Here is a 14,693-nt window from a genome sequence, read left to right as displayed (position 1 = left end):
GACCTCTAACTGGTTTGTTTCTGGATGTGGGCCTTTGTTGTATGTCCTTCACCATCTCTCCACCCTCACTCCCTGTCATCTTTTTACTGTCTACATCTGTAATAAAGACATAAAAAATTCCCCCAAAATGTACTTAAAAAACAATATATACAGCAAAAAGGCCTGGTTAGAGATCTGCACTCAGATCTAACTGTTGCAGGTACAGGGAGAAATCTAATTATTTTTGTTTGGGAACCTCCACAACAGGAAAGTCCTAAGATCTAAGGCAATGAGTTTGCTATACTGCAGAGGAAATGTAAAGTATATAGGCTTTTAAATCTATTGTAAAGTGGGCAGGTCTCTTATCACTACACTCCTGTATAAGTCTCATTCATGAGTCCCGACACCTGATAAAAATCTAATGACTGAATCGCAGGTAGTGGAGTATGCATATAAATAAACCACCATAGTCCAGTACAGGTAGATAATTGTTTCTTAACTGTTTTTGAGTGTGTACAGAAGGTTAAGCTGTTTATTTTTCTTTAATTTCCTGCTCAGTGGTGCTCTTATTTCAAGTCTGACCTCCAGATAAAGTAGGTTGAATAATCTAGATAAACTGTTCGATCCCAACCTGTCTGATCATCTGACTGCTTGCGTTGCTCGTTGCTCATGTTGACCTGTCAGACTTATTTTTGGTGATGTCACCATGTTCCCAGATTTCAGTGACGACAGCGTTTTCAGATCTGCAATAATAAGAAGCAAGATGGAATAAAGTGGAATTTTCCTTGAGCATTTATATATTGGTCAGACCCTGGTCCTGTGGCCCACTGTCTGCCCATCTGTTGGGCTGTTAGCCCTGTTGTTCCACAGTCACCAAACTGGTTTGTATCCAGCGAAGCCAAAAAGAGGATGAGGCTGATTCAGCCAAACCCAACTCTGTCCAGAGTATCTGGCATGTTCAGTTGAAGTTTCTCTGCTTTTTCTTTGCATCTGGGTGAAATCTCTTACAACTTCCGATTTTAGAATCCCAGAGTGATGTCTTTCTCTTTACTCTATCCTGCTGTGTTCCCTTCTCTCATCCTCTAACAAGATACGCATTTAACAGTGAAATGTAGAAAATACACAGCTTCTATCTGATGATTCAATTCACAGCCTCCTGCTGAAAGAGCTTGTGCTCAGTTGTCTGACAAAGAGCAGAAAATCTCACACTCTCACCTCGGTGACGGCAGGCTCGGTGGAAAATTGCCCGCGCTAAAAATAGCTCAAGATGCCTGGAAGCTAAACAAGCCACAGTGAACAAAATGCCACGGCAGGAAGGAACCGTTAAGTAGCAAAATAATGAATCTTGTGCTTTTATTTTGTTATTTTTTCTTCTTTAGTGGAGTGGAATGATTTCACTTTATGTCCCTACCACATGCTGAGCCCGGGTGGAAAACGCCATAGTCGTATATTTATCACTGGCTAAGTATAATTTCCCCAAAACTTTAATGTGTGTAATGAGCTAATGATTTGATCTGGTTGTTGCGAACACATCTGCTTTGCAGAAGATTGAGTCGATTACTTGTTGGCTTTAATGAAATACCCAGGAGAAAATGACACTTTCTTGTTTTGGAGGGTGAATTATTGCTTGCTTTATTAGAAACACAACATGAGAAAACTACCACATGCAGGAGATATTTCCTCGAATATAAATGCTAATATCGCTCCTTAGTCAAATGAAAAGTCTATAGGATGAAATCTATATCAGTTCATTTGTATGTATGACCGGCTTAGAATGTGTGTCATACGGTATGTTGTATAGTTCATTAAAAACTTAACATAAAAGTAAACTAGCATGCCAGATAACACAGAGCTAGTTGAGTTATTCATAGCGAATATAGACAGACTGGAGAATTCCCTTACATAAAAATGTACACATGTTGTACAGTAACATCGGATTTATGATATGGTATTATAAAACTGGGTCATCTTTCAGCTTCCACTGCCAGCTGTAGTGTGGTATCAGCCTGATATTGGATATGGTATTAGTATGTTGTCAGTTCATTAATCCTCATTACACAGGATGATATCAAGAAGGAAGCTACTCAAACACCCGTGGGGACAAATCATTGGCTTGACCTGGCAACCTCAACAGACTGCTGGGTGGGATTATTTTACCATTTCTCACCAGCGTATTGTGACATAGCGTTTGCTTCTGCCATTTTCAGACTTTTTTAAGTGGCATATGTAGGTAGAATGGCGTAACAATGGTCAACGTGACAACAGCACTTTGACTTGGCACATGCCATTAAAGCAAGAGAGCGCCACAGACACTTTTCAATCTCTGTATCACTCCAAAAATAGATCTGCTGCTTACAGATAGCAGAGCAGAAAAAAAAAAAAAAAACACAGTCACGTGTGAGCCAGAGTGTGAAACATTCTGCTCGCACATCCACTGGAATTTGGCACACTAGCTGGAGTGGCAGTGGCTCATTTCATGCAGCCTCAAATGAGAAAATTAGACTGAGAAACTCAGAGAATCATTTACCTGTCATGCAGGGACACACCCACGCAAAGGTTTCATAGCATCCCTTTTAAACTATATGACTGTAATGTGTGCACAAGGAGAAATCTGTAAAATTTAGGTGGGAATAAAGTTACCTGCTAAAATTGGAGCTATGGGGGTGATAGTGGTGCGACTTGAAAGTGCTCCAACAGCAACAAAAGAATTACGACAACGCTGAGTTGAGTTCCTTAAATCTGTAATCGAATGTTTACATGTCAAGAATTCAGCTATTCTGAGCTTTCTCAAATGCAATGAACTTCCTGTGTGCACAGCAAGTACCCTGCACTGTCACCCTTAGAGTTTTTCAATTCTTTGTTCTATCAAAGGACCTGCTGTCACTGACTGTAAAATGAGCTGGTACATTTTTTTAAATCAAATATTTAATGCACTGTCTAGTAAACCAAAATGCTTTTTTTTTAAGTGACAATCAAGTCTTCATGCTTGAACGACAAAACACTGTAAGAATGTAAACCATGGTCTCCAGAGTTGAAGCCATTTTGAATCCACCGCGTATCTTTTGTCAATAAACCATAAACAGTTGTTGGTTTAGCTTTTGAATAAACAACCAGTGCTGTCATTTTTCTGACAAGGAGGATAGCCTGAACAGGAAACCCTCTCCTCAGCTTTGCAGTGTAGCAGAGAGAAAAACACTCTCTAGGCTTCCATCTTCACCCTCCCTCCTCCACTTCTCTTGCTCCACAGCCAAACACACTTGAGGTTGGATTAGAAAATCAAAGCTCCTAGCCTCCGTGAACAACCATCCCCTGCTTCTTGCTGGCATTGTTTTAAATGCTGTGATGGTTGCTAATCAGGCTTTGATATATGTTTAGGACTATGAAAATGATTGCAGTGCTATAATGGTGTGTTTTGGAGTTATGGATTTCCTTAGCTTTAAGGAAAATATCATTATTTTTCAACCTGGTGCTTTTTCCATAAATAAGGCCACTGTCACTCTATGGGTTGTGTTATCTTTGCTCTTGCCACCTCTGTTGTGTAGGTTTAAGGAAATAATGATTTGCACAATACAGTTGAATTGAACTGCACTAGCCTCCAACATCCTTCAAAACAAACACATGAATCTACATCTCAGTCAACTTGGGCAAGTTGTTTTGCCGCATTTATGGGAAATAATACCAGGTCCAAATATATCAGAATTTTCACTTAAGCATCTCTTGATTTGTTTTTTTTTCTGCTGTGAAAGCCATCTTAAATTATTATTTTATTTGGAGTCTTCTCTCATAAGATATATTTGAAGATTCTAGGAGACATCATGAGGTATTTTTTTGCTTTCAAGATCTCTTTTGGCTCATGATGGCTGGAATTTTCAAAAAAACTCTGACCAAGTACAGTTTGAAATTATTTTTGGGGGGATTCATCCAAGTAAAAGTGTCCTGATAGACCAAACTGAATTTCCTCTTTCCATTATTCTTATTTTACTCTCATGTTCTCCTCCCCTCCCCCATAGAATCACATCGCCTTCGCTGAGGTCACATGACGTGGAGTCAGCCGTGTGGCAGACCCATTGGACGTCCACGCTCTTCACCGTCCAATCCAATTAACTGGAGTGCAGCGCTAAACCCATTATCTATGTGTGTCTGGTCTGCGGTATGTTGTTCTTTGTTGTCTTTACCAAGCCCATGTCATCATTTGCAGCTTCTTGTATCTAAGGGGGAAAAAAAATTAAAAAAGAAGAGCCAGTAACTCAGCAGGACAGACTGCTTCTGCGTTCTCCATCTATGCACTTACTCAGAATCCTTGACAGAATCCAACTTGTTATGAGGCGAACCCTTGAATGGACTTGTTGCACCCTGTTGGACACTAGAACAAGTGAAGAGCAAAATGCACCATCTCAACTCTGCGTAGGTCAAATATTTTCTCACAGTTTGGTTATTTTGTGTGTGAAACAGCATTGTTCCAATAAGATGGCTGTTGGGAAAACTATCTGGTCAGTAATTTGAGTGAGCAATTTCCTCCTTTCAACTTTATTGCTGTTATCACATCACCTTTGCAACATTCAGACAACTGCTGTGGGCCCATATTTATCAAACTAATTAGAATAAAATTGTGGACATACATGAAAAACAAAGCTAATAATTCTTAACTTACAATTCTCCCTAAATTTAAGAGAGCCTCAGAGGTCTCTTGATTTGCTTTAGAGCATCACCTTAGTGTCCTAGAGATAGTACTGAATCTGAATTTGGACTGAATCTCAGTGCAGACTGAGTTTAGCTTGTGGAGGCAAAATTAATCAGAACAGGCATTTCATGTAGAGAACTTTGGTGACACAAAAAATGACGTCGCTATACTGAGTTTGAAGGTACAACGAGACAGACACTTCAAAATACAGGTGGTCGCCATATTAACTGTCTCACCATCTTATTTTATATAAACCTGATCCATATGAACTGCTCCACAAAAGAAGCACGGTTTATACTTTGACAATACAGTTTATGGCTCTTGAATATAGTACCTTTTTTCCTGGTTAGCGGCTAACTGATAACCAGCAGCTGTGGGGTATTGTGGCTATCTAATGTTAGCATATTCCCAGCTAGCAAGCAGTTATCAGATAGTTAACCACCAGGCTTAATGCACCACTTGTTTCAAAGGGCCTGCAGGTGAATTCCACTGTGACCCTACCTGTATTCTCTGGGCACTAAGGCTGACAGTGATTTTGGTTGCAATCACTTTCCATACAAGTTTTGTCTAAATTTGTATGTTTTTTTTCCCAATTTCTCCCTTTTTGTGTGTTCTTTTATGAACTCTATCTAACAGCAGAATTTCCTGCCTAGCTCCAGTTTGGTTTTCTTTTTGTTGGTGTGTTGTGATAATGAGGTTTTGGAGCAGCTTTGTCAGTCGGGTGAAAATAACCCTGATGAGTTTCTTTTAAAAAGTGAGGTTGTGAAAAAGGTTGTGGGAGTTTACCAGGCAGGTTAAAGTCTCTCACAGTGTGTCATGCAAGTCTCAACTTTTTGGATGTGCAATACTTTATCAATCACTTACTCTCTAAAGAATAATTTATGGAACTTTGATAAAGATGGGCTCAGATCAAAGTAGCTGATGTTTATGTGTGCATGTACAGTATACAGTATATGCAGTCAACTCCAACCAATGAAACACTATATACTCTGTATTCAAAGAAAACTGTCAAGGGTTTCTTAGCCACACCAGACAATCACCATCTCCCTCTCTCTTCCTTTTTATCTTGCTGTTTTCTCTTTCTTATCTATCTTTTATCTGTATCTTTGTTTCTTGGAAAATCTACAGTAGAGATTTTTCCTCTTTTCTCAGAGACAGTATTTATTCATGGCCCATGTCATGAAACAAGAGTCATGGAGACATGCTGGGCTGCCTTCATAGTGGGGTAAGAGTCTATGTAGTCGTATCTCACAGCCCATCAGGACACAAACACCTTTGATCATCTGCAAGTGTTTTTGTTGCACTATTTTTTCTCTAGAATTTCTATCATGTAGCTCAGTGTAACATAAGACATGAAAATATAATTTTATTGTAATCTGGTTTGTATCTCTACATGAATAACTGTCACTTATAATTGACATAATACTGTTTATTTTAATGAATAACTGTTTTGTACAATTGAAAAATCAGCCATATTCCTATTATACCAGTTGTCTGTTGGAAGGCCTGAACCAATTAGAATCCACAGAGATTTTTCATCATCACACAAAACACTTTCTTGGACATGAAACACACATCTAATGGAACATTCCACCACTTAAGAAACTTTTTTTTTTTTTTTTTGGGCTACATTCCCCAGAGTCAGATGAGAAGATTTATTTCCCCTCAGTTTTATCTCTCTGCATACAGTGCAGGTCCAAAATGCATCTAGCCTAGCTTTGCACAAAGACTAGATGCAAGGGGAAACTGTTCAATTCCGATCTTTTTTTCTTTTTTTAAATTTATTTTTATTTTTTCTATCGTGTAATCACATAAAAAAAAACTTTGCAGTTGATGGTGTTCCTCTTTTTCTCTTTCGATGTAGCTAGACTATTTTTGACACACATAGGTGGTATCCATATCCTCATGTTACTATGGGTAACACAGCAAGCAAATATATTTTCCAAAATGTGGGAGCACAAAGACAGTAAAGCAACAAATACTCACACCAGAGATACTGAAATAGCTAATGTTTGGCTTTTGGATTTAATCAGTGACTTAAACCTACAAATTTTCAATATTTTTGATATCATCACTAAACAAAACCAGTCTGTATAAAGTGAAAAGGTAGAGTGCAAGAAATTCCAGTGAATCATAACCCAGGCTTTGCTCACCCTATTAATCTCTTTGAGCTCATTTGTTTGATGTTACTGTATAGTTTAAGATCAGCATCCATGGAAAGCCATTTCTAAGCTTTAAGACGCTACCCGGCTAGCACCAGTTTGTAACTATTGTGTACTGCCATTACATTATTGTCACTGGGCTAACCATCTGTTTTCTAGATTTCTGGAAGACTAAACCATCTAGTTTCCTATCATGTATAGATATACAATATATACAAAACATATGTGTATTTTTCTTGCATCAGTACCTAAAAAGTGTAAACATTAAAAAAAAAAAAAAAAAGGATTGTTGTAAGTGAATTCACGCCACTTTTCGTTGGGTGCTTATTTTTAGAGCACCTGGTGCTTAGCTCTTTAAATGTAATGGTAATACATAAAACCAGGGATAGCAAAAAGACAGCAGACAAAGTTAGTGATTTATGATGAAGCTTTAGAGCCAGAATCTGAATCTAAACTACATCTGAAAGAAAAGTGAATATTGGACTCATATTGGTCAGGTGGACACAAACACAACTAGATTAATATTATGTTACTAATGTGTCTGCTGAATGTGGAAGTAGTTTAACCATAAAAATGTCAGCCATCCAAAGCCAGTGATATGAAGTTGTTGCGTCTCTTTTAGGTTGTTTTTGTTTTTTCTGCCCTTTACTGCCCCCTATAAATGGACAAATGCAGCTTTAACTGGTTCATCAATTGATTAATTTACTGTCCTCTGGTTAAATCATAATTTGCAGTGGTAACTAATATTAATGTTGGTGATAAATGGAAATATATATTGTATATTTGCATTGTACCTAAGTAAAAGTGCCATCCCGTGTTTGAATTAAGTCATTCTCCTTTGTAGCAATAACAGACTTTCTTTCTTTTCCCATCAAGAGAGAGGAGAAGAACACAGTGAAGGTCTAATTCTGTTGCCCCTTCAAATCTCTATTTTTGTAATAATCACTAAAGCACTTATGAATAAGGACTCCAGGCAGGAACATGCAAAAAGCAGCACTTTAAATCAAGCTGTAAGTCCTCTCATAGCTAATGAAATGGCCACCAATGTCTCTGCTGCTTGAAAACAACATCACACTGAATATTCAGGATGCTAAAAAATAAATAAATGAATAAAGTCTGCTCAGATGTGCATTGCAACAGCTACTACACTATCCTAGTATATTTAAAGGAAAAAGAGAACTGTAAAAATGTATATGTTAAAGTATAAATAAATGAATAAACACGTATATACGTGTATATATCCTTTTGGTCATATTCTACATTGATGCTGTCTATTTTCGTATGACTGTGCACTGTGTGAGTGTTCACAATATATTTTATCCCTCAGATAAATGTTGCTTCTTCATGTTATTTTACTGAAATGAGGTATATTTCATGTTATTGTTCAAACTTACGATTACATTTTTATACTGTGTTTTGTGAACAGTGACATTCATGTTTGTTATGTTGAAATTATGTTCCTTACCCTGCTGTGTATTCCACATCTTTCCTGAAATGAGCTTGTTCTGAGACTTAAGTCATTAACTTTTCTAAACTGGTGGTTTTTATCCTTTTTTCCCACTCATGTGATTTCTTTGCCTTTAGTGGATCATTTTGTATGGTTGTTGTTCTTCTATTCCAGTTCTTTTTATATTATGCATATTTCTTTTTAAAAGCTCTCTTCTTTTCAACTTGAGTTCAAAATGTGACCTTTTACACTGTAGAAAAAAAAAATTTACAGCCTTTGAATAAAAAACATTGAAAGGACACAAAAATGTGTCTCCACAAATTGTCTCATTCTTCTGTTTTGAAAGCAAATTAACTTCTATTTCTCTTTCTATTCAAATGTTTTTAAAGACGGTTTTTCAAACATCCACAGCTCCACAGTTTTGAAGGACTACCTCTTCAGTGTTCCCAAATCATGAGAATGTTGTCTTTGCCAAATGCAGCTCACCTAATCACCTCATCAAGCTCAGCACCTGAAATTGTCACTGGTCATTTGCCCAGAACTTCAAGTCTGTGCTCCTGTTAAAAAAATGTTAAAAATCACTGATTGTTCTGTATTATTGTGATTCAAGTTTATAGTTAAAAGTTTGTTAAGGTTAAGAGAACTTATAGGGTGGTGGTGATGGTTTGAAACAGAAAACAAAAAGCAGTTTTCTGTGGTTAAGTCCACTGTTTTGTTGACCCATCAATCTGCCAAGACCTCTCTATGTGGTCTTTGTTTTTCTATAATAGCATCACCTGATTTCCTCTTTTCCACCTCAGCTGTTTGTTTGTCCCTTGAATTTAAACAGATGTTTCTTTGGGGCACTTGTTGAAATGAATGATGCTCCTGTTTTCCTAGGGAGGACAGTCTCATTATGGAAGTCTTTCATGCATCATGAGACAGGATAGCCTGAACAATATCTATAAAGTTGATGTCCTGTGGGTGGCAACAATAGTGGAGTCAATAGTGCAGAAATTTGTCACTGCTGGTTTGTGTTGCATGCACTAATGAGTCCATCAAGTTACTGTCTCTTTTGAGCGCTGCTCCATGACTGTTATGTGGATATGATACATTTTATTCTTTTTGCCAAATTGGAATACTATGAACTTAAAACTGTGCAGTAGTGGGTTTTGTTTTGGGCTGCAACAGTAGATCTGTTTGAGAGTATAGAGGCTGTATTTGTATATACTGTATGTGTATAGAGCATACACATGTAGCCTATATACTGTATATATTCTGGAACCACTGAAAGAGATTAAAACCATTTTAAGCAAATCCCACAATAGTGAATTTCCTAGGTGGAAAACAGCATAATACCAATTGCCGTTTTTTCTGCCTTTGTTGGCTTGCCTGTGTTGTCATTTGCCTTGTCGTGTGTCGTCATAGGTCATGACCTTGTGGGAGGAGCTTAGAGAGGCTGAGAGAGGAAGTCGGGAAACAGATCCAAACCAAGGCTTGTATCGTGGTCTCGAACGTTAATTACCGAATTAAAGTTAATTACCGAAGTAGCCTGGATGCTAAAACAAGCTTTGAAGCTGTGTTTTTTCTGTGGTCGAACACGAGTGAGGCTGGATGCTGCATACACCTGTAGTAAGGTAAGGCCAAGGAGCGAACTAGCTAACGGCTAGCGGACTAGCCATTGTTAGCAGTACCCGTTGATAACAACGTGGTATTTTGCACATAGCAACAGCATTAGCAACATGTCCACAGATAAAAATTGAATCGTGCTACATGTATGACTGACTTAACGTGAAACTGATAAGACAGAACTGCTATAAACACTAAAATTGGCATTTAGCTATTGATATGAGTAGCAGCATTCTTTGATTCTTTGTCAGGGCTGATGTGTTTTCTCCGACTTTCCGGGTTGGAAATCCGACTTCATTGGGCTTTCCAGTTGACTAGTAACACAGAATTCCGACTTCAACTGGAATGCACCATAATTTTGAGTTGCAGTATGATACTGTCTCATGCAGATTTTCGCCTGACGAGAAATATCATCATATTACCCTTACCCTTAGTGATGAGTCGTTTGTTTGGATTTGATGCTTGATTGAGCACAGTTTGGTGTTAAAGGCTTGAAAACTACATTTAGACTCTGTGCCTCTCCACAATGTATGAGCTGAGATTACAGTTAAAAATCACTGCAGCAAAAGTAAAGCTTTTAAAGTCAAAATTATGCTTTCAGATTTATTCACTGCTCCCCTTTTTTAGGTCTGTCAAGTTTTATTTGTAATTGTCAAGACTTTAGTATTTAATTTTTACTGTCTGTTCTCCTACACTGTGTGGGTTTTAGTGGTAAAAAGTTTCCACTACTATTTTGTACTAGTGTCAGTGTTTCAGGTGTGGTACTTGTGTTTTCCAGGTCTACTTGTTCAGCTGCTGCAGCCTGGACAGAGACACCACCACGACCATACAGATCAACAGGTATGTGTCCGAAACATTTACCCAGTCTGAAAAATATGTGTCGATGAGCTGAATTATTAATGTCAGCAGTTGCTCACAGTTATTTCATTTAGTGTCACTGGGTAAATCCCAGCTCAAACCTAGGTATTTAATGAGTTTAGTACTAAATATAGTATCAGTCATGTCTAACTGTGATTGCTTAGAGCTCCAGGTGACATTTTCAGATGTCTTGACATCTTATAGTAATAATTGGATGTTTATTGTGAAGGTTAGTAATACAATAAATGTATTTGTGCTTTATTTACAAGAATTAATAATTCAGCCTATAACTATAAACTGGACTCAGTTACATTAAAGTGAGAAAGTCCTGCTTGGTAATTGAGAGGTCACAGATTTGATACATACAGTTAAGGTCAAAATTATTAGCCCCCCTTATGAAATCAAATAAAACCCTTATCCTTCCAATGACATGGGTCATAACCTTAAGTGTTTATAGTTTGTGTGTGTCCGCAAGAACAAAGACAACATCTGCATAAGGTCAAACGAACATTTTTATTGGTTTGCTGAACTGAAACAAGAAAAAAGCAAAAAATGCAATGGTCAAAATTATTAGCCCTCTGACAACTAAGTCAATAGTGTAGCCTTTCTGATCCAAAACTGACAAGTTGGCACATGTCTCCTGAGGGATTTTAGCCCATTTTTCCTTGGCAAATTGTTCAAGAGCATGCAAATTGCTTGGTCTCCGAGCATGGAACCAAACCTTGAGCTCCCTCCTCAGATTCTGAGATCAGGGCTCTGAGAGGGCCACTCCAGAACCTTGATTTTGGTGTCTTTCAAAAAGTTTTTGACTAACTTTGATGTATGCTTCGGGTCATTGACCCAGCTACAACCTAACCCTAGACTGGCTGCAGATGTCTTGATGTTAGCCTTCAAAATACCCACATAATCCTCTTTTTTTCTTGGTCCCATGCACCTGAACAAGGTTTCCTGTCCCTGAAGCAGCAAAACAGCCCCACAGCATTATGTTGCCACCACCGTGCTTCACTGTGGGGACAGTGTTTTTAGGGTCGAAGGCCTCACCCTTCCTTCACCAAACAAAAGCAGCATCCATATGCCCAAACAGCTCAAGTTTGGTTTCATCAGACCAAAGGACAGACTTCCAAAACTCACCCTTATGTTTCAGATTGTCTCTGGCAAAATTCAGTCGGGCTTTAATGTGCCGCTGTGAGAGCAATGGGGTTTTTCTTGCACGATGACCACAAAGTCCACACGATGTCTCACAAGTCTTGCATGAAACATCAAGTCCAGAGGAAGCCATTCCAGCAACAATAATTTTTGCAGAGGTCTAGGGATTCTTGTTGATATCTCTGATTATATTTCGCTGCAATGTTTTGGAAATCTTGCGTTTTCTACCACAGCCAGGTTTATTTTTAACAGACTTTGTTTCTTTGTGCTTTGCAATGATCCAATGCACAGCTATTCTAGAAACCATGAAACGCTTGGAAATGGCAGTATATCCTTCCCCCTGAAGATGAAGATCCACTATCTTCTGTCTGAGGTCCAGACTGATTTCTTTGCTTTTTAGCATAATGATATTGCTTCTTACGAAGACTATAGAGCAACCCTGGAGTATCCCTTTCATTCAAGTGGTCAAGTGATACTAACTCTGCTTCTTGAAGTCACTTAATTAAGGTTCAGTGCTAATTGATTGCTCAGGTGTGTTTTCAAACCCAGTTAATTTGTTTTGAAAGCACAAAATCACATGGGGGCTAATAATTTTGACCATTGCATTTTTTGCTTTTTTCTTGTTTCAGTTCAGCAAACCAATAAAAATGTTCGTTTGACCTTATGCAGATGTTGTCTTTGTTCTTGCGGACACACACAAACTATAAACACTTAAGGTTATGACCCATGTCATTGGAAGGATAAGGGTTTTATTTGATTTCATAAGGGGGGCTAATAATTTTGACCTTAACTGTAAGTATCAAATCTGTGACCTGTGTGATGTATTTTGTAATGTATTAGTACAATACCAGATGCAAACCCTTAAAAATTCAAAAACTCAATTGCAAAATGTCCAGCTGATTTGATCTGTACCGCTGATAGTTCTTTATTTTGAAGAGGTAGAATTATGCAAATTATGTTTTTATACTTTTGATGAAAAATATAATTGACATTCAGTTCCTTAAATGACAGGAGTTTCTTTCAGTCCATCTGAACATGGGGTGAGAGGTAAATACATCATAAGGGATTAATTCTGACAGTAAATTACAACAGGATCTGACAATAACATTAATAATTGATGCTTTCAAACGTGGTGTCTTAATGTTGTAAGGACATGTTAACTCTAGGTGGTAATGTTGTTTTTATACATTGTGACAGATATTACATTTATTAGTTATGTACCAAACATGTAAGTATAGGCTCATAGGTAGTTTGTATAATACTTTGTGTTCCTGGTTGCAGTCCATCTTCTTCAGTGTCAGCCTGTCATCAACAAGATGGATTAGTATTAGTGGATTTGTTATTCATTGATTCTAAGTTATTCTCACATTCACATTCTTACTGGTCCAATTTCTTTGCAGATTGTTATTAGTAATTAGGAACATTCCATTTTATGCTACTTTATACTTCCACTCAATACATTTCAGAGAGAAATATTTCACTTTACAGTCTCATAGACATAGTCTCATTGTGTCAGTAAAGAGTCAAGGCATTTGGGTTTTTCAATTTATTATTTTTAGCATTGCACATTACAAAACTGTGAAATCTGACATTGTTTGTCATCATGTGTGTGGTCTCTCACATTTTCTAAATCAAGTAAGATTTTAGTAACAATTGATGCTTTCAAACATGGTGCCTTAATGTTGTAAGGACATGTTAACTCTAGCTGGTAATGTTTTTATACATTGTGACAGAATGTACCAAACATGTAAGTACAGGCTCATAGGTAGTTTGTACAATACTTTGTGTATGATTTTATTACCTGACACACCCTTATTACAAACTAAAAACGTTTTAGCATAGCAACCACCAATCTATTGTGTGACACACATTATCTTAACCTCTCACTTGCTGTCTCACTGTTTTCGCTTTGTCTCAACCATTTCCTCTTGTCTCCTCAGGACACAATGGCAGATTCCGATTGCTGGTCATCCTGAACGAAGACAACAATGTAAGAATGGAGCTACACAGTGGAATTCAACAACACAGTGGATGGGCTCATTGAAGAGGTCAAGAATGTGTGTGTATCAGGAGGATGCATAAGGCTGCAGTGCAAGGACACTGTTTTTGGGAACATGTTTGTGAATCTCACGTCTACAGCTGTAATTAAGGACCTTAAGGTCTAAAGTTGTCCAGTTAGACCTCAGTTCCACAGTTGTGTTGTTCCCATGAGTACACACAGTTTGACTAGACTACTACTACATTAGATTATTACATTGGACTCAATTAGTAATTATGGTAGTAGTCAAGTTACTTACTTCCTCATTTATTAAACGATGTAACAGCTATCAACTGTTGAATGAAAACTTGTTGGTTGGCCCCGATCCTGGTTGCAGTCCATCCTCTTCAGTGTCAGCCTGTCATCAACAAGATGGATTAGTATTAGTGGATTTGTTATTCATTGCTTGTTAGTTACAAACATTCTCACATTCACATTCTTACTGGTCCAATTTCTTTGCAGATCGTTATTAGTAACTAGTAACATTCCATCTGATGCTACTTTATACTTCCACTCAATACATTTCAGAGAGAAATATTTCATTTTACAGTCTCATAGACATAGTCTCATTGTGTCAGTAAAGAGTCAAGGCATTTGGGTTTTACAGTTAATCATTTTTAGCATTGCACATTACAAAACTGTGAAATCTGATATTGTTTGTCGTCATGTGTGTGGTCTCACATTTTTAAAATCTTTTAGTGTGTGCCATGCTGAAGAGAGCGAGGGAGAGGGAGGTAGAGAAAGAGAGACAGTGAGAAGGAGCAAGAGTGAGGG

The 14,693-nt window shown here is 37.7% G+C and overlaps 1 protein-coding gene across 2 annotated transcripts in view; it reads left to right on the top strand.

Annotated features, from left to right (window-relative positions):
* plppr5b (phospholipid phosphatase related 5b) overlaps nt 1-8,607 on the top strand; it is an 88,201-nt gene extending 79,594 nt beyond the window's left edge. For both annotated transcript variants that reach the window (XM_018698311.2, XM_018698314.2), the window contains one exon: nt 3,990-8,607. In XM_018698311.2, coding sequence (XP_018553827.1) covers nt 3,990-4,019 — 30 coding nt within the window. In that variant the 3' untranslated portion in view covers nt 4,020-8,607. The remainder of the gene's footprint in view (nt 1-3,989) is intronic.
* The last annotated feature ends 6,086 nt before the right edge of the window (nt 8,608-14,693 follow it).

The sequence above is a fragment of the Lates calcarifer genome, linkage group LG24 (assembly GCF_001640805.2).
Source record: "Lates calcarifer isolate ASB-BC8 linkage group LG24, TLL_Latcal_v3, whole genome shotgun sequence".
NCBI classification, from domain to species: domain Eukaryota; kingdom Metazoa; phylum Chordata; class Actinopteri; family Centropomidae; genus Lates; species Lates calcarifer.
Note: the sequence above shows the minus strand (reverse complement) of the source record. Positions and strands in the feature narration are given on the sequence as shown.